General features: G+C 46.2%; 1 protein-coding gene across 2 annotated transcripts in view; it reads left to right on the top strand.

Moving 5' to 3' along the window:
• CHST15 (carbohydrate sulfotransferase 15) overlaps positions 1–25,402 on the top strand; it is a 104,417-nt gene that overhangs the window by 47,945 nt on the left and 31,070 nt on the right. For both annotated transcript variants that reach the window (XM_040361346.1, XM_040361347.1), the window contains exons 2-5: positions 12,589–13,206; positions 15,940–16,279; positions 17,431–17,577; positions 17,653–17,809. In XM_040361346.1, the coding sequence (XP_040217280.1) occupies positions 12,832–13,206; positions 15,940–16,279; positions 17,431–17,577; positions 17,653–17,809 (1,019 nt within the window). In that variant the 5' untranslated portion in view covers positions 12,589–12,831. The remainder of the gene's footprint in view (positions 1–12,588; positions 13,207–15,939; positions 16,280–17,430; positions 17,578–17,652; positions 17,810–25,402) is intronic.

Genomic DNA, 25,402 nt, shown 5'->3' with positions numbered 1-25,402 from the left:
CGTTCGGCTTTTTTCGGCGGAAAGTTACCCCTGCTATAGGAGGGGTATGTGCGGCGTATCCTATGTTAAGTATGGCCGTCGTTCCCGCGCCGAGTTTTGAATTTTTTACGTTGTTTGCGTAAGTCGTTCGCGAATACGGCCGGATGTAATTTACGTTAATGTCGAAACCAATGACGTCCTTGCGACGTAATTTGGAGCAATGCACGCTGGGAAAATTCGCGGACGGCGCATGGGCTGTTTGATCGGCGCGGGGACGCGCCTGATTTAAATTGTACACGCCCCCTAGCCGCGGAATTTGAATTTCGCCGGGGGATATACGATACGCCGCCACAAGTTTAGAGGCAAGTGCTTTCTGAATTAAGCACTTGCCTCAAAAACTTGCGGCGGATCGTAAATCAGATAGGTTAGCGGATCTTTAGATCCACGTAACCTATCTGAATCTAGCCCAGTGAAATCAATTTTTTCTATCTGCACCAAACCGCATGTAACGAAAACGCAGCTAAACGCAGTGTGTGAATTGGGCCATAGGAAAGCATTGCGTGCTTTCAGCTGCGGTAGAAAATGAGAAAATCCGCAGCTAAAAGCACCATTCTATCCGCCCGTGTGAAAGAGGCCTTAAGCCCTGTACACACGGACAAGAATCTCGTCAGGAAAAAAAAACGTTGTTTTCCCTGACGAGATTCTTGGCAAGAATATCTTGCCGCCCGAGTGTACAGACTCTTGTTTCAAAAGAACCCACGGTTCTCTTGAAAGGAAAGAACACGGTGACGTCATCGCGTAGGGCGAGCGTGCGCTCGTCACATTCGATGCTGTCGCCGCCATCTTGCTACACCCTACCTATGCCTAGGAAGCTACCGCGCATGCGTCAAAGTCATTTTGCGCATTGCGCGGGTTTCCACAGTATACACACTCTCGGGTTTCTCGGCCAGAAAACTGCCGAGAATCTCACAACGAGAAAAATAGAGAGCATGTTCTCTATTCTTCTCGTTGAGATTCTGGGCAGATTTCCAGACAAGAAACCTGAAAGCCTCGTACACACGCACGGTGTACTCGGCAAGAAAGCTCTGGCAGCAATTTTCTTGCCGAGGAAAAACGAGCACGTGTACGAGGCTTTAGGCCCCTTTCTCACTGGGCGCGGGAGGTGCGCTGGCGGTATAGTGGCAAATAATTGCAATAAGCGACTGGTGTGCGCAAAAGTTATAGCGCCTACAAAATAGGGGACAGAATTATGATTTTTTTTATGATTTTTTTTTTACTAGTAATGGCGGCGATCTGCGATTTTTATTGGGACTGCGATATTGCGGCGGCCATATCGGACACTTTTGACACAAATTTGGGACCATTCACATTTATACAGCGATCAGTGCTATAAAAATGCACTAATTACAGTATAAATGTGACTGGCAGGGAAGGGGTTAACACTAGGGGGTGAGGAAGGGGTTAAATGTATTCCCTGGGTATGTTCTAACTGTGTGGGGGGGAAGGGGGTGACTGGGGGAGGTGACCGATGCTGTGTCCCTATGTACAAGGAACACAGATCGGTCTCCTCTCCTCTGACAGCACGTGGAGCTCTGTGTTTACACACAGAGCTCCACGTCCCTGCTGTCACCTGCTGTGTCACCGACGATCGCGTGTAGCCGGCGGACATCGCGGCCGCCATGTACACGCATCGGTTCTTCAGCGATGCGCCGGGACAGTGTTTACCCGCTGCGCGCCACCCAGTGGCGTGCGCGGGTAATGCTTTTAAAAGGACGTCCAAAGACATCCACCCGGCACTTAAGAGCCGCGCTGTTGACGTCTTTTGTCAATAGCGCGGGTCTGAAGTGGTTAATAAAAAATAAAATAAAAATATATTAAAAAAAAATATATTTTTTTTATTTAAAAATAAATAAAAACAAGGGGGGTTGCCATCTGGGGCCCTGGGGACCTCCGGACCCCCCCCTTTTTTTTTTAAAGGGGGGTTGCCATCCAGGCCCCTTACAGGTGTACTGCCTGTACCCCCCTGAGCCCCCGTTCACACCTAGGCGTATATACGCCTGTAGTGCGACGCCGCTGCAGCCCCGAGACGCCAGAGGGATGATTTAACATGCACCTCTATGGAGATGGTTCACAGCTCCACGCCGTACGCCTGCCGCCTGAAAAAAAGTCCCGGACCTTTTTTTCAGGCGGCTTTCGGCGTTCGGCATAGGAGATGTGAACCATCTCTATAGAGGGGGTGAAGGCTGCATTCACAATCGCGGCACAAAACGCCGCTACTTGTCGCCGCAATTTGCGGGACAAAACGCAGCGATTTTGTACGCCGAGGTGTGAATGCAGCCTCATGGCGGCCCTGCATACGCGGCATAAGTCTTTTGACTAAAAAGTCATTTTGGTTTTAGTCCCACATTTTAGTCTTTTGACAAAAATGGCATTTTAGTTTTTAGTCGTATTTTAGTCATCTCAGTTGTTTTAGATTTTTTGTCGACTAACATAGTATTCATTTTGGTGACTAAAATGTTTTTGTCGACGAAGTGAACACTGCACGAATGATAAAGCTTAATGGCATGCATTGCAACTGGAAAAGGGGGTCCTTCATTGTATGCCACACTAATGTATACTTGGCATCGGCTCTCTTTACATCTGTCGCTCTCCCTGGTGTCATTGGCGTTGGTTAATTGTATTGCGCAATATCTCAATCACTCGCTGCTGTTAAGTCCTTGCTGGGAGGCTGTTAATTAAATTGAATAGTGCCCATTAAATAGCAGCGGGGCCGATTAAATGATGAAAGGATTCAAATTAAATAAGATTATGCCTTTATTCTTGCCCTCATTTGTGGCGGGTCTGTAAATCTCGTATCTACATTACACGTTGGCTTTGTGTGCCCGCTGCAGGGAAATGGAATATTGTAGGGGTTGGTATTTCATTCTGTTGGGTAGCATAGCACTTGATGTTTTGAGCCGTGAGAAGAGGTCAGGCACTGTCACATTGATTTTTTTTCTGGTTGACAAATAGCCTGTGAACGGATTTGTTAAAAGAGCTTTTCTCTATGATTTCATGCCACGCTGCCAAGACTCTGAAATATTCATCGGATCGCAGCTGTAGGGGGCTGAATAACACGCGAGTATATCTGACTCCCACCATTGTGCCGCAGCCTTGAAATGTGCCCAGCTGGGACAGCTTTCATTCTGCTCTTCAGTGCTGTAATGTTAGACTGAAGGATTCCGCAAGGAAAGGTCTTTGCGCTCGTTTGCGTTTTGTGCGCTTGTGTGCGTTGTGTGCGCTCGTTTGCGTTGTGTGCACTCGTGTGCGTTGCAAGAGTAAAGCCTCATGCACTCGATCGGACTTCTTTCAGAACTTGTCCTGCAGGGCTTGACAAATTTGCTTGAAGTCTACTAGGAGCCAGCTAAAAAGTTAGGAGCCAGGAACGCGCCCCGTCCCGCCGAGCTCACGGGCAGAAGCGAATGCATACGTGAGTATGAAAGCAGTTTTTAAACCACACATGTGAGGTATCGCTGCGATTGATAGAGCGAGAGCAATAATTTTAGCCCTCTGTAACTCAGAACATGCAACCTGTAGAAAATTTTAAACGTCATCTATGGAGATTTTAAAGAGTAAAAGTTTGTCGCCATCCCACAAACCGACGCAATTTTGAAGCGTGACATGTTGGGTATAAATGTACTTGGCGTAACATTATCTTTCACAATCTAAAAAAAAATTGGGCTAACTTTACGGGTGTCTTCCCAAAAAAGTGTGCTTGTAAGACCGCTGCGCAAATACGGTGTGACAGAAAGTATTGCAACGATCGCCATTTTATTCCCTAGGGTGTTAGAATAAAAGATATATATATAATGTTTGGGGGTTCTTATTAGAGGGAAGGGGATGGCAGTGAAAACAGACAGGGGAAGCACCATTAGAATTGCTGGTTGTCTTGTCATACCACTGGCCAGCACAAGATGGCGTCAGAATACAGAAAGAAAGCATAGGCCTGCAGAAGGCCGTAAAGTCGCGGCCTCAATTACCGGAAATTCTAGTCGCAAAAGCGCCCTGGCGCCCGGGGTTTGTCGAACCCTGTTGTTCTGCATGCAGACAGCAGAACTTTTTCAGCCAACATACGTTGTTTTTCAGCTCTTTAGCGCCACCCTTTGGGCAACTTCTGCTGATGTTGTCTGATGTTAGCGTTGGTTCGGAGCATGCGTGTTTGTACTTTGGATTTTAGTCCGACGGATTTTTGTACACACGATCATATAATCCCATGGAACACATTTGTTGTCGGACAATTTGAGAGCATGGCTATCCAACATTTGTTGTTGGAAATTCCCACAACTATTGTCCGATGGAGCTTACAGATGGTCGGATTATCCGGCAAAACACGTCCATCACATAATTTGTTATCGGAATATCCGATCGTGTGTACGGGCCTTAACATGGCTAAAATCAAAGTGCCAGAACAGATATAGGGGTAGATTCAGGTAGGGAGCGCGTATTTGTGAGCGGGCGTAACGTATCCTATTTACGCTACGCCTTCCGCAACTTTGACAGGCAAGTGCAGTATTTACAAAGCACAGTTGCGGCGGCGTAGCGTAAATAGGCCGGTGTAAGCCCGCCTAATTCAAATGTGGAAGATGTGGGCGTGTTGTATGTTAATTTATTGTGACCCCACGTAAATGACGCTTTTTACGAACGGCGCATGCGCCGTCCGTGAAAGTATCCCAGTGCGCATGCTCCAAATTAACCCGCAAAAAGCCAATGCTTTCGACGTGAACGTAAATAACGCACAGCCCTATTCGCGAACGACTTATGCAAACGACGTAATCAACGGAAAATTCTACGCTGGCCCGACGGCCATACTTAACATTGGCTGCGCCTCATATAGCAGGGGTAACTTTACGCCGGAAAAAGCCTAACGTAAACGACGTAAAAAAATTGCGCCGGGCGGACGTACGTTTCTGAATCGGCGTAACTACCTAATTTGCATATTCCTCGCGGAAATATACGGAAGCGCCACCTAGCGGCCAGCGTAAATATGCAGCCTAAGATACGATGGTGTAAGACACTTACGCCGGTCGGATCTTAGGGAAATCTATGCGTAACTGATTCTATGAATCAGGCGCATAGATACGATCCCGCAACTCAGAGTTACGACAGCGTATCCGGAGATACGCCGTCGTAAATCCGTTGTGAATCCGGCCCAGTATGTGTGGCGGAAAACTAAAACTGCATATTACCCTGAACACACCATCCCCACCGTGAAACATGGTGGTGGCAGCATCATGTTGTGGGGATGCTTTACTTCGACAGGGAAACTGGTCAGAGTTGATGGGAAGATGGATGGAGCCAAATATAGGGCAATCGTAGAAAAAAACCTGTTCTGATCGTGTGTACGCAGCATTTCCGACAAGAAAAGTTCAATGAGAGCTTTTGGTCAGAAATTCCGACCGTGTGTAGGCCCCATCGGACATTTCCTGTCGAAATTTGAGAGCTGGTTCTCAAATTTTCCAACGGGAAAAGTTCTTGTCGGAAATTCCGATCGTCTGTATGCAATTCCAATGCACAAAAATCCTACGCATGCTCGGAATCATTGAACTTCATTTTTCTCGGCTCGTCGTAGTGTTGTACTTCACTGCGTTCTTGACGTTTGGAATTTCCAACAACTCTTTACCGCCGACGCATCCACCACCCCAGTGTGAAAGGTGCGTAAGGGACCAATAATTCTCTTATGAGACTTCCCTTCCCATACAATAATGACACTAGGCTACCTATGGATGGGAAGGCTATGCACTTGCCTACACACATGCAATACTTAGATTTTTCTCTCCTCTTCAGAGAATAATAAAGGATTAGGCCATCTTTGTTCTAATAGTTTCCAACAATTTGAAAAATGTATGTGTGACAGCAAATGCCTCCAATGGACTGAGACACTCTTAATTCCCTCATTGAAAGGATTGAACCCCTGGCAGGGGGTCTCCAAGCTGCCAAATGCTTTTCACATATAGAAAAAAATCAGTGGGGTAGATTCAGGTAGCTACGCTATAAGTTACGGCGACGCGGCGTAGTGTATTTACGCTACGCCTCCGCAACTTACAGGAGCAAGTGCAGTATTCACAAAGCGATTGCTCCGTAAGTGGCGGCGGCGTAGCGTAAATGGGGCCAGTGTAAGCGCGCGTAATTCAAATGGGGAAGGGGGGGGGCGTGTTTTATGGTAATATGTGATGACCTGACGTGATTGACGTGATTCGTGCGCCGTCCGTGTACATATCCCAGTGTGCATTGCTCCCAAGTACGGCGTAACGACGTATTGGTTTCGACGTGAACGTAAATTACGTCCAGCCCTATTCGCAAACGACTTACGCAAACGACGTAAATAATTCAAATTTCGAAGCGGGAACGGCGTACATACTTAACATTGGCTGCGCCTCCTAATAGCAGGAGCAGCCTTACGCCGAAAAAGCCTTAACGCAAACGACGTAAAAAACGAACGTCGGGCGCACGTACGTTTGTGAATCGGCGTATCTAGGAAATTAGCATATTCTACACCGACAACAACGGAAGCGCCCCTATCGGCCAAAGTTATATTGCACACAATTCTACGCCGCCGCAATCAAGTTACGTCGGTGGAGGAAGCCTATTTTTTCAGCGTAACTGCCTTTGTGAATCAGCGTAACGCTAGGCGGGCGCGGAATTCAAATTACGGCGGCGTATCTGGAGATACGCCACCGCAAAAGGTATGTGAATCTACCCCAATGTGTACTAAATATTCATCAGTATTTTCTGAAGCCATCAATCAGATTTTTACCCGCTCTGGAAAATGCACATTTATTAAACTTTCATCCCCATGCTGGTTATTTTGGAGCAATGCAGAAAGTAATAATTTCCGACATTTTGATAAATACGAGCCTCAGTGATGTGTTTCACAATCAGATTGCCTTCACAGCTATTGTTCTCTATTTTTCCGGTTGAGCTTTTCTTTTTGCTTTAATCCCAGACAAGCCAGGCAGACAATGCATTTCAAGATTCCAGCCGATGCCTTAAAATGTCAGACTTTTCTGCGATCAATAGGAACACTTCTCCCAGTTGGCCTCGCTACTGAGCCGTTTGCTTCCCGTATTCTTAATCCGAATGTCCTGTACTGAGTGCTGAAAATACCTTTTATTGTTTTGGAAAAAAAGAAAAAAACTCTTGGGGCGACTAACAGAGTAAATAAAAAAACACAATGGGCTGCGTGCATTATTACGGCGGCGCAGAGTATCGTATTTACGCTGCGCCGCCGTAAGTTATAGAGGCAAGTGCTGTATTCACAAAGCACTTGCCTCCTAACTTAGCATAAATGGGGCCGGCGTAAGCGCGCCTAATTCAAATAAAGGACGAGGGTGCTCCGTAAATTGCATGGGCGCACCTGAAAAATGCCCGGCGTAAGAGCGTGCAATTTAAATGATCCCGTAGGGGGCGTGGATCATTTAAATTAGGCGCGTTCCCGCGCCTAACGTAGTGCGCATGCTCCGTCGGGAAACTTTCCCGACGTGCATTGCGGTAAATGACGTTGCAAGGACGTCATTTGCTTCAAAGTGAACGTGAATGGCGTCCAGCGCCATTCACGATTCACTTACGCAAACTACGCAATTTTTCAAAAACGCGACGCAGGAACGACAGGTATACGTAGCATTGGCTGCCCCTGCCTTACGCAAAAACCGACGTACGCAAACGACGTAAACTGCGTACGCAGGGCTCGCGTAGGGTTGTGAATCGGCGTTAGTATGCAATTTGCATACTCTACGCTGACCACAACGGGAACGCCACCTAGCGGCCTGCATAAGAATGCAGCCTAAGATATGACGGCATAAGGAGCCTTTCACACTGAGGCGATGCGCTGGCAGGAGAGAAAAAAATCTTCTGCAAGCAGCATCTTTGGAGCGGTGAGGGGAGCGGCGTGTATACCGCTCCTTCCTATTTAAAACAATGGGAAACCGCGGTAATACCGCCCGCAATGTGCCTCTGCAGAGGCGCATTGCGGATGGTATTAACCCTTTATCGGCCGCTAGCGGGGGTTAATACCGCACCGCTAGCGGCCAAATCCCGCGGCAATTACGACGGTATAGCGCCGCTATTTTTTGCGGCGCTATACCGCCACCGCGGCTCCCGCCCCAGTGTGAAAGGGGCCTTACTGTGCCAAAGCTCCTTCGCAGTTTTCCTGTCGGGCAAACCGTCCGTGTGTAGGGGAAAGGCTGAACCGAGCAGGTTCTCGCCTTTCCGACGGGAAAAGTTCCCGTACGCGTGTACGAGGCATTACAAGCGCTATTTTATGGGAAAAGACATCAGTAAAGTTAGCCCAATTTCTTTTTATATTGTGAAAGTTAATGTTACGCCGAGTAAATTGATACCCAACAGGTCACGCTTCAAAATTGCGCCCGCTCGTGGAATGGCGACAAACTTTAAGCCTTAAATCTCCATAGGCGACGTTTACAAATTTCTACAGGTTACCAGTTAGAGGAGGTTTTTTACTAGAATTATTGCTCTCGCTCTAATGACTGCAGCGATACCTCACATGTGTGGTTTAAACACCGTTTTCTGCGCGCAAGCTCGGCGGGACGGGCGCTTTACATTATTTATTTATTTTCTCTTCTTTAATATTACTTTTTTTGTTTGTTTACACTGTCTTTATACAGTTATATTATTGTAAAATAAAAGTAACCCAAATTTATATTATAATTTGGGTCACTTTTATTCCATGAACCTAAACATTCCCTGTAATAGAAAAAAAAGCATGACAGGACCTCCTAAATGTGAGATCTGGGGTCAAAAAGACCAAAAATGCAATAAAAAGAAAAAATGTAAATGTAATTTTTAGATTTTTTTTTTGCAAACCAAAAAAATCTCCCCTTTAAGACCATTGGGTGGAAGTGACGTTTGACATTGATTCCGCCATCTAATGTTATGGAGCCAAGTGGGGGCCATCTCTCCCTCACTCAGCTCCAGACCGGTCAGGGGAGAGGCCGTGATCGTCTCCGCCACTACCGACGGCTTCGGTAAACGGAGCCGTAAACTGAGCCGTCAATAGTAATTAGACCCCAAATCTCTCCTCTGGCCTCTCATGTAGTCGATCAGACACAGATCGATCTGATCGGCTACTTACCTGGCCGTTGCTGGCCAGGTAAACAAAGGGGCAAAACTGGAAGTGGCAAACTACTCGTCGTTCCCAGTTTCCAGGGTTACAGAGAGAGGGGAATGACAGCAGTCTCTATCTCTCTCTCTCTATCTCTCTATCTATCTATCTATCTATCTATCTATCTATCTATCTATCTATCTATCACTCTATATATCTCTCTCTCTCTCTATCACTCTATATATCTCTCTCTCTTTCTATCACTCTATATATCTCTCTCTCTTTCTATCACTCTATATATCTCTCTCTCTTTCTATCACTCTATATATCTCTATCTCTCTATCTCTATCAATCTCTCTATCTCTCTATCACTCTCTCTATCTCTATCTCTATCACTCTCTCTATCTCTATCTCTCTTTCTCTCTCTCTCTCTCTCTCTCTCTCTATCTCTATCTCTATCTCTATCTCTCTTTCTCTCTCTCTCTCTCTCTCTCTCTCTCTCTCTCTCTCTCTCTCTCTCTCTCTCTCTCTCTCTCTCTCTATCTCTATCACTCTCTCTATCTCTATCTATATCACTCTATATATCTCTATCTCTCTATCACTCTATATATCTCTATCTCTCTATATCTCTCTCTCTATCTCTATCACTCTATCACTCTATATATCTCTATCTCTCTATCGGGCAGCCATCACTGCCTGCCGCATCGCTCCCGGGCCTCTGTGATGGAACCGGAGATCCCAGGAGAGGCGGCGGGAGGGGGGTGGGATCCCTTTTTCACCACCCGCAGAAGTGATCGAGTGGCTAATTAGCCACTAAGATTACTTCTGCGTTGTTCAGAATCGCCAGCTGAAAAGATCGCTACCAGGATGATGCCTGTATAACCACTTAACCACTTACTGTAAGCCCCGGACCTTTAGGCAGCTAAATGCCCAGGCCAGGTTTTGCGATTCGGCACTGCGTCGCTTTAACAGACAATTGCGCGGTCGTGCGACGTGGCTCCCAATCAAAATTTACGTCCTTTTTTTCCCACAAATAGAGCTTTCTTTTGGTGGTATTTGATCACCTCTGCGGTTTTTATTTTTTGCGCTATAAACAAAAATAGAGCGACAATTTTGAAAAAAAATCCAATTATTTTTTACTTTTTGCTATAATAAATATCCCCCAAAAACATATATATATATAAAAAAAATCCTCAGTTTAGGCCGATACGTATTCTTCTACCTATTTTTAGTAAAAAAAATCGCAATAAGCGTTTATCGATTAGTTTGCGCAAAATTGATAGCGTTTACAAAATAGGGGATAGTTTTATTGCATTTTTATTCTTTTTTTTTTACTACTAATGGCGGCGGTCAGCGATTTTTTTCGTGACTGCGACATTATGGCGGACACTTCGGACAATTTGGACACATTTTTGGGACCATTGTCATTTTCACAGCAAAAAATGCCTTTCAATTGCATTGTTTATTGTGAAAATGACAGTTGCAGTTTGGGAGTTAACCACAGGGGGCGCTGAAGGAGTTATGTTTCACCTAGTGTGTGTTTACAACTGTAGGGGGGTGGGGCTGTAGGTCTGACGTCATCGATCGTGTCTCCCTATAAAAGGGAACACACGATCGATGCAGCCGCCACAGTGAAGCACGGGGAAGCCGTGTTTACATACGGCTCTCCCCGTTCTTCAGCTCCGGGGAGTGATCGCGAGGGGTCGGCTATAAACGAATAGCCGCGCCCTCATCCCGGATTGCTCCCCAACGATTTCCGACCGCCGCATGTACTGGGGGGGGGGGGGGGTCCCGATCGGACCCCCGACCCGCGGAAAGGCGGGGACGTACATGTACGCCCATCTGCCTGTACGTGCCATTCTGTGGACGTACATATACATGCGGCGGTCGTTAAACGGTTAAACCGGAGGATGTCCATGTACGTCTTTCAGATCGTTCTACTGCAGGGTAGTCTTCCCAGTCACGATTGCAGACTGACATCGTTGAGAGTCAGGGGTGCGGAGGATGGTCTATGTGGGCAGCTTTACCCCGGGTCCCTGCATACTTAGATGGGCCTCTTTTAATCATCAACCATGTGAGTTGCTAAATGTTGTACCTTCATTAAATATAACCATATTGCTACATTTAGAGGCTCCTCTCTTCTCTTTTATACTCTGGAGCTCCTGATGGATTTTGCTTCTAATCCCCTTGTGGAGGCTTCCATTTGTGGATGGAAATGTTATGGTTACACAACCAATCACATTGCTATAATCTTTTTATATGGACTATAGACTGAAGGACTTCTGAATAAATGGTTGTGGAACGAATCATCTGAGTTTCCATTATTTCTTATGGGGAAATTCGCTTTGATATACAAGTGCTTTGGATTACAAGCATGTTCCCGGAATGAATTATGCTCGCATAACAAGGTTTGACTGTATAACCTTTTTGTTTTGTGGGTTTAACCACTTCCCGACCGCCGCATGTATATGTACGTCCACAGAATGGCACGTACAGGCATATGGGCGTACATGTACGTCCCTGCCTTTCCACGGGTCGGGGGTCCAATCGGGACCCCCCCGCTACATGCGGCAGTCGGATTCCCTCGGGGAGCGATCCGGGACGACGGCGCGGCTATTCGTTTATAGCCGCTCCGTCGCGATCGCTCCCCGGAGCTGAAGAACGGGGAGAGCCGTGTGTAAACACAGCTTCCCCGTGCTTCACTGTGGCGGCTGCATCGATCGAGTGATCCCTTATATAGGGAGACTCGATCGATGACGTCAGTCCTACAGCCACACCCCCCTACAGTTGTAAACACACACTAGGTGAACACTAAATCCTACAGCGCCCCCTGTGGTTAACTCCCAAACTGCAACTGTCATTTTCACAATAAACAATGCAATTTAAATGCATTTTTTGCTGTGAAAATGACAATGGTCCCAAAAATGTGTCAAAATTGTCCGAAGTGTCCGCCATAATGTCGCAGTCACGAAAAAAATCGCTGATCGCCGCCATTAGTAGTAAAAAAAAAAAATTAATAAAAATGCAATAAAACTATCCCCTATTTTGTAAACCCTATAAATTTTGCGCAAACCAATCGATAAGAGCCCATATGCGATTTCTTTTTACCAAAAATAGGTAGAAGAATACGTATCGGCCTAAACTGAGGAAAAATATTTTTTATATATGTTTTTGGGGGATATTTATTATAGCAAAAAGTAAAAAATATTGAATTTTTTTCAAAATTGTCGCTCTATTTTTGTTTATAGCGCAAAAAATAAAAACCGCAGAGGTGATCAAATACCACCAAAAGAAAGCTCTATTTGTGGGGAAAAAAGGACGCCAATTTTGTTTGGGAGCCACGTCGCACGACCGCGCAATTGTCTGTTAAAGCGACGCAGTGCCGAATCGCAAAACCTGGCCTGGGCATTTAGCTGCCTAAAGGTCCGGGGCTTAAGTGGTTAAATGCATTTTGATTGCTGCATTTTCCTTCTCTGTCCAAGTTCTGATGAATCAAATTTTTCTCCATCCAGGAAGAATGAAGAAAGACAAAAATGAAAGGTTACAGCGTGCCTGATACGTTTGGTCCGAACAGAGGTGATGACGAGTCTGAATGCACCTGCAACCCACTACATCACATCTACTTTACTGTAACTACCGACAAATCCATTGTGGTCCATGTATCCATGTGTCCTATGCCTGCATGTTGCGTCACCAGTGTGGACGTGGCAGAGACTTGCTGGATTCGGCATTGACACCATCCTAAAGAAAGCTGGATGTGGAGATCAGCTTCCGTCTTAGGAATGCCAGCAACGCAAGGTGCCGGAGGGAGTCTGAAAAAGGGCTTTGGTAAAAGAACACTGTGCAGCCTGCTGGTGGCGTTATCGATCACTGCGTTGGTGGTGGCATCTTATGTACTGTCTGGAGGAACATCAGAACTGTTCCAGGCCTTGTCTTCACCTCTCTCCTTGACTTACAACCAATCTAGCACAGAGAGACCCAAAAACAATGTCCAGTCCGCCCAGCCCTGTTCAGTAAATGTAACGTTCATTACTCCTCGCTTGGATGCCTCCATTACAAAGGGAAGAGAGATTCGGCTAGCAGGACGTAAGATCCCAGATGTGGCAGAGTTGGAGCAATATGAACCACATGTATGAATCTCCTAAAACTACATTATATTGTTTTGCGGCTTCTTTTTTTTTTTCTTATAATTTATATACAGTGGAACCTCGGATTACGAGTATAATCCGTTCCAGAAGAATGCTCGTAATCCGACGTACTCGCATATCAAAGCGAGTTTCCCCATTGAAGTCAAAGGAAATTAAAATAATTTGTTCTGCATTGACTTCAATGGCATGCAATACCACATGCGGCCAGAGGTGGGGGTCGGAGTGCCTCGCAAACGTCTGGAAAGGCCCGAGGACACCTCGGCAAACCTCGGAAAGTCTCTTTCCCAATGTTTGCCGAGGTCAGACGTGCTGTCTTCTGGCCTTTCCGTGCATTTCCAAACGGCGCCGATCGGCTGCGTTTGGGGCCGCTCGGCTCTGGCGCTTCCACTTCAGGCCAGATGCGGTACTGCACACATCTTTGGCCTGAATCCTGCTCGTTTTGCAAGACAACACTCTCAAACCGAGTTACGATTTTTTTTTTTTTTTAAATACAGCGCTCATACTGCGAAACGCTTGTTAACCGCGTTACTCGCAATCCGAGGTTCCACTGTATATATTTTTGATTGCTTTGGATAGAGTGCAGAAGGGTTAGAACCTATGTTGGAGTTTTATGGTTGTCTTTGTCTGCATTGGAGAGATTTCCTCTTATTTCTGATGAATAGTTAGGAGCTATCTCTTCAATGTGGGGATGAAAAAGAAGCAAAAGCCCAGTGTTTTTTTTTTTATTTCTAACTTTTTTCTTTTTTTTTTTATGTTTTTAAAGCGGAGGTTCTCCCTAAATTTTTTTTTTCTACTATGTCATCCAGCATACTAGCGCGAGCTACAGTATGCCTTTATTTTGTTTTTTTTGCGCCGTACTCACAGTTTAATCCCGTAGTTAAGTTTCAGACTCCCCGCGAGGAGTAGGCGTTCCTAGGCAGAGGGGAACATGATTGACGGCCGGCTATGGCGCGTCACGCTTCCCGAAAATAGCCGAAATAGGACTTGGCTCTTCACGGCGCCTGCGCAGTCAGCTCCTAGTCTGTGCGCAGGCGCCGTATAGCGCCGTGAAGAGCCGAGTCCTACTCCGGCTATTTTCGGGAAGCGTGACGCGCCATAGCCGGCCGTCAATCATGTTCCCCTTGCATAGGAACGCCCATTCCCCGTGGGGAGTCTGAAACGTAACTACGGGATTAAACTGTGAGTACGGCGCAAAAAAAATAAAATAAAGGCATACTGTAGCTCACGCTAGTATGCTGGATTTAATGGTAGACACTTGTTTTTAAGGGTGAACCACCGCTTTAAGGTCAGGAAGTCTGTCAGTTTTTTTTTTTGGTTTTTTTCACCCATGTCTTTCTGACCCTGACCTCTGTCACCCATATTTCTTGTTCTAGTGTCACGGGGCAGAGACTTAAAGTGGTTGTAAAAGTTCCCTTTTTATTTTTTACAAATAACAAACAAACATGTCATACTTACCTCCACTGTGCAGTTCGTTTTGCACAGAGTGGCCCCGATCGTCCTCTTCGGCGGTTCCACTGCGCCTCTCGCGGCTCCTCCCCGCATTAGATAACCCCCTCTGGGAAGTTCCCTCCCGAGGGGGGGTTACCTTGCGGGCACGCTCCTGTGTCATACACTCGGCGTCCATAGACTCTTGTCCACAGACTGTATGACTCGCTCCACCCCCCCCCCGGTGGCCGGGCATTGGATTTGACAGCAGCGGGAGCCAATGGCTGCGGCGCTGCTATCAATCTATCCAATGAAGAGCCGAGAAGCCATGGGGGGAGCAGCACGGGATTGCGCCTCAGTGGATAAGAGGACACCAGGAGACTTGAACAGCAGGTGAACGGGCTCGGGTAAGTAAAACTGGGGGGGGGGGGCTGGGGGGCCCATGACAGCAGGGTGTTTTTTCACCTTAATGCATAGGATGCATTAAGGTGAAAAGACACAGACCTTTACAACCCTTTAATATACTTTCCCTCTTCACTTCTACCCAGATACTTCTACCCAAAAATTTGGCCCTGGACTTCATCCAGACTGGCCCACTTTGACAGGTCTCTCCCACAGCGGCCCCCCGGTCACCCAAGCCCCCTCTCCCCCTTCACTAGCCACTAGCTGTTTTACTTTATTAGAGTAGAACGGTTGGTACTGGTACTCTTATAGGCAGTACCAGTGGGGAAGCTAGACATTATTTCTCCCGGGGCAAAGAATCAGTTTGGTGCCCCCCTTCCCCCCCCCCACACCTCATGGGACAAGATTAGACAGAAGTGAGAAACTCCCAGGCAGCTGTCACTGAAGCCGGCCCACTGAGCCATCGACCCGCCGGGAAACTCCCTGTAGTCCCAATGGCCAGTCCATCCCTGGAAATACCCGTTCCCCTGCTGCACGCAATATTCTGCCATTGGCTTTTATGTCACTACAGGCGTATTAGCTGGCGGGAGAAACCACAGCATGTTGCGGGGGGTTGCAGTGCAGTAGCAATGAAGCAGGGGCACTTTAAAGACTTCACGTAGGATATATATAACCTTTCCCCACTTTTTCCAGAATTAAAACAATCGTGCAGTTTTTCCAAATCTTCAATTTGTCTTTATTTTGCTTTTTAGATATATAAATTACAAATATATATATATATTTTTTTATCTGTGGTTTCTGCATTTTTTTCAATTTAAAACATTTATTTTTTCCTGTTTCAGGCGATAATTTATTGAATCGGTTTCTGTCATTTTTTTTTTCTTCCAGCTGTTTTCCGTCATTCCACAGGAGTTCCTAGGTCTTAGTCGCAGCCCTTGCTGGTACCAGAGATATGATGGGAATTACAGCACTGATCCCTATGGGAAAAATGGCTATTCCTTATATGCCAAGCGTTTACACACCATTTTTGAGGAGATGCGGCAAGGGTTCCAGGAGCGACTTCAGCTGGTTGATGGGCATTATTACCGCTTGCGTTGTTTACCCCTCTTTTACATCATTGGGCATCCCAAATGTGGCACTACCGACCTCTATGACCGCTTACGTCTGCACCCCAATGTCCAATTCTCTGTCATCAAGGAGCCTCACTGGTGGACAAGGAAACGTTTCGGTAAAATGATTATTATTATTATGGTACTTATATAGCGCCGTCATACAGTATATTGACTACTCTAAAAGTGATTCTTGTATATTAACTGGTTGCCGACCAGCCGCCGCAGTTCTACGGCGGCAGGTCGGCTCTCCTGCGCGAGAGCCTGTAGCTCAACGTCGGCAGGCGAATCGGGCACTAGGGGTGAGCGTGCGCGCCCCCGCTCGCTCCTGACTCCCGCGCGCGTGCCCGGCGGTCGCGATCACCGCCGGGCACCCGCGATCGCTCGTTACAGAGCGAGAACCGGGAGCTGTGTGTGTAAACACAGAGCTCCCGGTCCTGTCAGGAGAGAAATGCCTGACCGTCTGTTCGTACAATGTATGAACAGCGATCAGTCATTTCCCCTAGTGAGTCCTACAGTTAAAACACACCCAGGGACCATACTTAACCCCTCCCCCCCTAGTGTTAACCCCTTCCCTGCCAGTGGCATTTTTTTAGTAATCCAATGCATTTTTATAGCACTGATTACTATAAAAATGCCAATGGTCCCAAAAATGTGTCAAAAGTGTCCGAAGTGTCCGCCATATGTCGCAGTACCAGTAGCGAAAAAAAAAAAACCGCTGATCGCCGCCATTACTAGTAAAAAAAAATATTAATAAAAATGCCATAAAAATACCCCCTATTTTGTAAACGCTATAACTTTTGCGCAAACCAATCAATAAATGCTTATTGCGATTTTTTTTTTTTTACGAAAAATATGTAGAAGAATACGTATCGGCCTAAACTGAGGAAAGAAAATAGTTTTTTTATATATTTTTGGGGGATATTTATTATGGTAAAAAGTAAAAAATGTTAATTTTTTTCAAAATTGTCGCTCTATTTTTGTTTATAGAGCAACAACTAAAAACCGCAGAGGTGATCAAATACCACCAAAAGAAAGCTCTATCTGGGGAAAAAAAAGGACGCTAATTTTGTTTGGGAGCCACGTTGCACGACCGCGCAATTGTCTGTTAAAGCGACGCAGTGCTGAACAGCAAAAACTGGCCGGGTCCTTTAGCTGCACTTTGGTCCGGGTCTTAAGTGGTTAAAAGAGGAGGGGGGGTTGGGATTGGAAAGCTGTTTGAGTGAAGGTCTGCTTTAAGATTGGTTTCTTTTCCATTTCTCTCCTGAAGGAATTGTCAGACTAAAGGAGCCATTCCACAAACCCTTCCCATTGGAGGATTACCTGGACTTGTTTGATTGGGCAGCACAGAAAATCCAAGATGATCACAGTGAAGACCCAGGAGGGGATGCGGGGAGGAGGGATCCCATTCTTATAGGTATGAAGCGGCGCAGGATACAATAGGGGGGTCTTTATGTTTGTGTGATATAACAGAATGCGGCCTTTGTTTCAGGAGAAGCCAGTGCGTCCACCATGTGGGACAATAGTGCCTGGTCTTATTTCTACGATAATGTCACCAACACAGAACCGCCTGTTCTCATCCAAGACTTCATTCATGCCTTCCAGCCACGGGCCAAGTTCCTCGTCATGCTCCGGGATCCTGTGGAGAGGTCAGTCAAAGGCTAATGAAGTCAATAAAATATTTTGGACGTGAAATTCTGAGAAATTAAAAGACAATGCCAGTCAGGATAACTACACCCCTCCCCCCTTCATAATTATATGCTGGTATTGTCTTAAAGAGGAGGTCCGGGAATTTTTTTTTTTTTAAAGCCAGCAGCTACACATACTGCAGCTGCTGGCTTTTAATAAATGGACACTCAGGGCCGATCCTACACCCAGGCGCCTGCAGAGGTGGGGGCGCCGAAGTGGCAGAGTTCTCCCCTCCCTCCTCCTCTCCTTGTTTGTGTCCTTCCAGAACTAGTGGTCTGAGCATGGGTGTGTGTCTGTCCAGAACTGATGTGTCTCTGACCATCTCCTGTATTATGTCTGCAGTCTCTGACCATCTCCTGTACTATGTCTGCAGTCTCTGACCATCTCCTGTATTATGTCTGCAGCCTCTGACCGTCTCCTGTACTATGTCTGCAGTCTCTGACCATCTCCTGTACTATGTCTGCAGTCTCTGACCATCTCCTGTATCATGTCTGCAGTCTCTGACCATCTCCTGTATCATGTCTGCAGTCTCTGACCATCTCCTGTATCATGTCTGCCGTCTCTGACCATCTCCTCCTCTCCTTGTTTGTGTCCTTCCAGAACTAGTGTTCTGAGCATAGGTGTGTGTCTGTCCAGAACTGATGTGTCTCTGACCATCTCCTGTACTATGTCTGCTGTTTCTGACCATCTCCTGTATCATGTCTGCAGTCTCTGACCATCTCCTGTATTATGTCTGCAGTCTCTGACCATCTCCTGTATTATGTCTGCAGTCTCTGACCATCACCTGTATCATGTCTGCAGTCTCTGACCATCTCCTGTACTATGTCTGCAGTCTCTGACCATCTTCTGTACCATGTCTGCAGTCTCTGACCATCTCCTGTATCATGTCTGCAGTCTCTGACCATCTCCTGTATCATGTCTGCAGTCTCTGACCATCTCCTGTATCATGTCTGTAGTATGTCTGGGGGTCTTTCTAACAAACTCTCTAACAGAAGCCCTCTCTGTGTCCATCAGAGAGCCCCCCTCCAGGTCCCAATAAAGTATTCGGCTTCTCTTCCTGTATTTTGTTTATTGTTAAGAGATCATGTAAGGATCCCAGGGTAATGAAGACTTTGTGGGGGAGCATCTCTGTGGTTGAGTCATTGCCATAGAATTTTTTTTAAAGGGGAGGAGTTAGTAAAATGACCACGCCCATGTGGGGGCACCAGAAATATTTCTGCACCCAGGCGCCTGTGACCCTAGGATCGGCCCTGTGGACACTTACCTGTCCTGCTGTCTCTCCATGTCGGCAGTAGGTTTCCCGGCGTGAAGCTGAAAAGCTACACTGCTGCCGCCGCCATTACGGCTATTGCCATTGCTTCACGTCCAGGAACCCTACTGCTCATGCGCGAGGCCCCGCTCCTCTCTCCTATTAGCTATTAGGGGAGGAGGGAGCCTCGCAGTGACGTCACTGCGGCATCACGCCCGTGGCCGGACTCCCGAAAGTAGGAAATGATACCTGTCAAAGACAGGTGTCCTTTCCCCCCTTCCCCCGAAAGGTGCCAGCGTAGAATTTTCCGTTGTGTACGTCGTTTGCGTAAAACGTTCGCGAATAGGGCTTTGCGTAAATTACGTTCACGTCGTCTAGGCATTGAGCGGGCGTAATTTAATTTGAAAATTCTACGTGATACTGAGCATGCGCGCGCATGCGCCGTACGAAAAAAGCGTAATTTCCGTGGGGTCAAGCTTATTTTACATAAAACACGCCCGCCTGTTCATCATTTGAATTCCGCGCCCTTACACCGGGTGATTTACGCTACGCCACCATAACTTTAGAGCCAAGTGCTTTGTGAATACAGCACTTGCCTCTCAAAGTAGCGGCGGCGTAGCGTAATTACGATACGCTACGCCTGCCTAAAGTTACGCCGCCCTACGTGGATCTGGCCCATTAATTTTATTATACAAAAATACATTAAAGGGTTTGTAAATATATTTTATTTTTTTATCTTAATAGCTTCCTTTACCTTAATGCAGTGCTGTTTTCATATCCCCATTGTTAGTTTTTGCTCTTAAATTGCTGTAATTCTTCTCTGATCTCCACACTTCCTGGTTGTCTGTTTCCTGATGACCACAGTACTGGGAGCTTTCTCTCTGTGGTCACTAATCAAGGAGGTGTGATTACTGTGTGTCTAGTTTCTAGTTTCTTTTTCCAAACCATCACTGCTCTATGGCTCTGTAAGGCAGAAAGGCAGGAAACAACATGCAAAAACGAAACTAGAAACGACAGGTACATTATATGATTGACTTTTATCTATTTTTAAACTTTTTTGTAAAAGGAATCAGTTAACTATTATGTCTCTATACCCTGTAAACAGTCATTTCAGCCAAAAAACTTTTTTTATTTACAACTCCATCATATAATAAATAGAATTTCAAGAATGCATGCAGACAATTCTCTCAACGTGTTTCGCCATTCAATTTGGCTTCTTTTGGTGTTTTTTTTATATGATGGATTTTTTTACTTAATGTATTTTTGTATAATAAGATTTATATTTTTGATAGAAATCATTTGTATTTCTTCGCACCTTAAAAATCCTGTTCAATTCTCCTATGTTCACCCCATTAATTTGTTCAGATCTACTTGCAAGGTTTCCACATCATGCAGAGAAGTTGCTTTGTTTAGTACCATCCGCAAATACAGAGATTGAGCTACTTATCCCATCCTCTAAGTCACAGGTGTCAAACACAAGGCCCGTGGGCCGAATGCGGCCCTCCAGGCCATTTCATGTGGCCCTCGCACCTCTCCTCCAGCCCTCCTCTTAAACGAAAACGCCGCAAAACGCCGGAGCCGCGTTTTGCATCTGAAACGTGGAAAACGTTTGCGTCTGAACCCATTTTTTTGCTTCTGGAAAAACAAGGTTAAACGCAACTGCCTAAAAACGCCAAAAATTTAGACTGTGTGCATGGACACATAGGATAACATTGAATGCGTTCAGGGGCAGATGAAAAAAGTGTCCAACTGCCTCTGATTGAGCGTTTACCAGCGTCTCCTGTGCATGGGGCTTTAGTGGAAAAAAAAAAAGTTTGATATTTTTCTCAAACAATCAAAACAAATGTGTCTGTAGATATAAAGCTTGGACAGATGAAGCCAGGGGTTCGGATTCAGAAGCGAGATACGACGGCGTATCTCCGAAAAAGCCGTCGTATCTCTGAGTGCGCTCGGTCGTAACTATGCGCCTGATTCAGAGAATCAGTTACACATAGATTTCCCTAAGATCCGACCAGCGTAAGTGTCTTACACTGTCGTATCTTAGGCTGCATATTAACGCTGGCCGCTAGGTGGCGCTTCCGTATATTTACGCGAGGAATATGCAAATGAGCTAGATACGCCGATTCAGAAACGTACGTCCGGCCGGCGCTTTTTTTACGTTGTTTACGTTAGGCTTTCTCCGGCGTAAAGTTACCCCTGCTATATGAGGCGTAGCTAATGTTAATGTTAAAGCATTGACGATTTGCGGCGTAATTTCGAGCATGCGCACTGTGATTTTTTTCACGAATGCCGCATGCGCCGTTCGTAAAATACGTCAAATACGTGGGGTCACAGTGAATTTACATAAAACACAAACACATCATCCCCATTTGAATTAGGCGGGCTTACACTGCCACACATACGTTACGCCGCCGTAACTAAGGGCGCACGTTCTTTCTGCATACGGAACTTGCACCCTAAGTTACGGCGGCGTACCGTATATGTGATACGTTACGCCGGGCCAACAGATACTGCAATGTATCTGAATCCGGGCCCACGGTCTCCTGTATAATCTGCCTGCATTCCTAGACCCCACTGATTGTGTGATGGCAGAAGGAAGGCAAGCTGGAAATTCATAAATGGAGAAAACAATTACTGGAAGCAAAACCTACATAAGCCGTTCAGCAGATTTCCTTCCTCTTTTCTGTCCTGACATATGTAGCAATTTAGAAAACGCATGGATCGGGTTTTCATAAGTATGGTTGTCAAGAATATTAAAACAAATATTTTATGACATTTAAAGGGGCTGTAAATAGAGTTGAGCGGGCACCTGGATGTTCGGGTTCGGCCGAACTTCAGAAAAAAGTCCGGGTTCGGGACCCGAACTTGAACCCCATTGAAGTCAATGGGGACCCGGACTTTTGACTACTAAAAAGTCTCTAAAAAACGAATGGAAAGGGCTAGAGGGCTGCAAATGGCAGAAAAATGTCGGGAAGAGCATGGCAAGGACTCTGCAAATAAATGTGGATCGGGAAATAACTTAAAATAACATAAAAAATAAATAAAATAAAAATAAAACCAATAAAAAATAAAAATAAAAAAAATAACCTTGACCTAAGAGGACGGTTAGGGTTGGGGTTAGGGTTAAGGTTAGGGTTGGGGTTAGGGTTAGGGGGTTAGGGTTAGGGGGTTAGGGTTGGGGGTTGGGGTTAGGGTTAGGGGGTTAGGGTTGGGGGTTGGGGTTAGGGTTAGGGGGTTAGGGTAAGAAATGCAGTGCTGCTGCTGTAATATGCAGAGTATCTCACAGAAAGAAATGCAGTGCTGGTGCAATATGCAGAGTATCTCACATGAACAGATGCAGTGCTGCTGCAATTGAATTTGTGAACCAGGAATGACTCCTATATAATTGTCTCCCTATAAGAACAAGCAGGAACCTTGCCCTAAACTGTCTAATGCAGAGTATCTCACAGGGAAAGATGCAGTGCTGCTGTAATATGCAGAGTATCTCCTATATAATTCTCTCCCTATAAGAACAAGCAGGAACCTTGCCCTAAACTGTCTAATGCAGAGTATCTCATAGAAAGAAACGTTGCTGGTGTAGATTTGTGAAGCAGGATAGTCCTATCTAAATCTCTCCCTCAGATCAGCAGCAGCCTTTCCCTACCCTAGCTAAAGCAGAGTGACGAGCTGTGCTATGTGCCTCTAGCTTATATAGAGGCTGGGTCACATGCTGCACTGGCCAATCACAGCCATGCCAATAGTAGGCATGGCTGTGATGGCCTCTTAGTCACAGTTGTAAAACAAACGGGGATTGACTGCCCTGCCGCCCGCCGTAACATTCCCGAACACCGGACCCGAACCCGAACTTTCAGCAAAATGTCCGGATTCGGGTCCAGGTACAAAAAAAACCAAAGTCCGTACCGAACCCGAACTTTGCAGTTCGGGTTCGCTCAACCCCAGTTGTAAAGCTTTGTGTTGTTTCCACCTTAATGAAGCCTCATGAATCTGCAGGACCGCCCCCTTGCACGCGGCTTATCTCTGGGTTATTGAAGATAAGGGCGGCGCAGTGGTGAACAAGGAGAGACACCCATGCCTGCCACCAGAAAAGCCACAGCCGTGGTGAGACTTCCTATTGAAAGCGACTGCCCTGTGCCGAGCCTGACTCCTCAGTGTCACCGCCATGTACTCTGCAACTTCTGTGTGCCTGCCCACCTCCATCGTCCTGTCCCAGTGTCTTACCTCCCAGCAGCATCTACTCCAACCACCAATACACATGTTCTGACTGCTTGGACCAGCCCAGCTCTGATTATAACCCCGTCTTCACCAACCCTATTTACCCCCTCTTCTTTCCATCCCCCCAACTCGAATCCCCCCCTCTTCCCCCAACTTGGCTCACCCCCTCTTCTTCATCCCCCCAACTCTGCTCACCCCCTCTTCTCCAACCCCCTCTTCTCCATCCCCCCAACCCTGCTCACCCCCCTCTTCTCCATCCCCCCAAACCTGCTCACCCTCCCTTTTCTTTATCCCCCCCCAACTCTGCTCACCCCCCTCTTCTCCATCCCCCCCAAGTCTGCTCACCCCCCTCTTCTCCATCCCCCCCAAGTCTGCTCACCCCCCTCTTCTCCATCCCCCAACCCTGCCCACCCCCCGTTTATTCATCCCCCCAACTCTGCTCACCCCCCTGTTCTCCATCCCCCCAACTCGGCTCACCACCCTCTTCTCCATCCCCCCAACCCTGCCCTTGATATGATGAAAAACGGGATGGACAGCCGCACTCCAAAAAAAACATAAGGTTGTCTTTATTGTAAAAAAGGATAAAAAATGCACTACAAAACAAGCAGAACTCAAGGAAAACAGCCTACGCGTTTCACACTCCAATTAGTGCTTAGTCATGGCTGCCCACCCCCCGTTTATTCATCCCCCCAACTCTGCTCACCCCCCCCTCTTTTCAATCCCCCTCTCTTCTCCATCACCCCAACTCTGCTCACCCCCCCTATTTTCAATCCCCCTCTCTTCTCCATCCCCCCAACTCGGCTCACCCCCCTCTTCTCTATCCCCCAACTCTGTTCACCCACTCCATATTCCCCATGCCCCCAACTCTGTTCACCACCCCTTTTCTCTATCCCCCCCCCCAATTTCGTTACCCCCTCCATCTCCCCGACGCCCATTTTTCATGGCGGCATGCATCACATTTTTTCACTCCTGCTAGACCACGCCTACAAATGGATGCCCGCCCCTAGCACAGCATCGCACGCATATGATGTGAAGAGGGCACAATTATTTGCTTAGGTATGCAGAAAAATTCAGCTCAAATGGATGTGATACGAATAAGCCCTTAAACATTTCCCCCCTTGTGAATGCATCCAGCTGACTGCATCAGACTAGTCTGGAGATTTCCGCTAGTTTGGAATGACATTTCCATTTTTAGCTTGAAAACAAGGACATTTCCTGCCAATAATATGTCTGGCAAGCACAATGATCTATTTTATTCTGTAAAGCTTTTGTTATGTGTTTTACAGACGTGATTACATAACATGTTATTTGTACATGCTGACTTTTGTTATGTCTTTTTTAACGTAAAGCGGAAAATGTATAAGGGACTTTCTGTTAGGCCGTTTTGATCCATAGGGTTGTAATACCTTCTGAGTCAAGGACCCAGACCAAGTATGCAGATTAGGAGATAATAAATATAGTGAAGCGCTACCCTTCTAATAACCACTTAAGCCCCGGACCATTATGCAGCTAAAAGACCTGGCCCCTTTTTGCGATTAGACACTGCGTCGCTTTAACTGATAATCGCGCGGTCATGCGACGTGGCTCCCAAACAAAATTGGCGTCCTTTTTTCCCCACAAATAGAGCTTTCTTTTGGTGGTATTTGATCACCTCTGCGGTTTAAAATTTTTGCGCTATAAACAAAAAGAGCGACAATTTTGATAAAATTCAATATTTTTTACTTTTTGCTATAATAAATATCCCCAAAAAAAGATATATAAAAAAAAAAAATTCCCTCAGTTTAGGCTGATACGTATTCTTCTACATATTTTTGGTAAAAAAAAAAAATCGCAATAAGCGTTTGGTTTGCGCAAAATTTATAGCGTCTACCAAATAGGGGATAGTTTTATTGCATTTTTATAAATATTATTTTTTCTAGTAATGGCGGCGATCAGCGATTTTTATCATGACTGCGACATTATGGTGGACACATCAGACACTATTTTGGGACCATTGTCATTTTTACAGCGAACAATGCTATAAAAATGCACTGGTTACTGTAAAAATTACAATAAGGGATTATCCAGGAGGGGGCGCTGTAGGGTTAAGTGT

The sequence above is a fragment of the Rana temporaria genome, chromosome 8 (assembly GCF_905171775.1).
Source record: "Rana temporaria chromosome 8, aRanTem1.1, whole genome shotgun sequence".
NCBI classification, from domain to species: Eukaryota; Metazoa; Chordata; class Amphibia; order Anura; family Ranidae; genus Rana; species Rana temporaria.
Note: the sequence above shows the minus strand (reverse complement) of the source record. Positions and strands in the feature narration are given on the sequence as shown.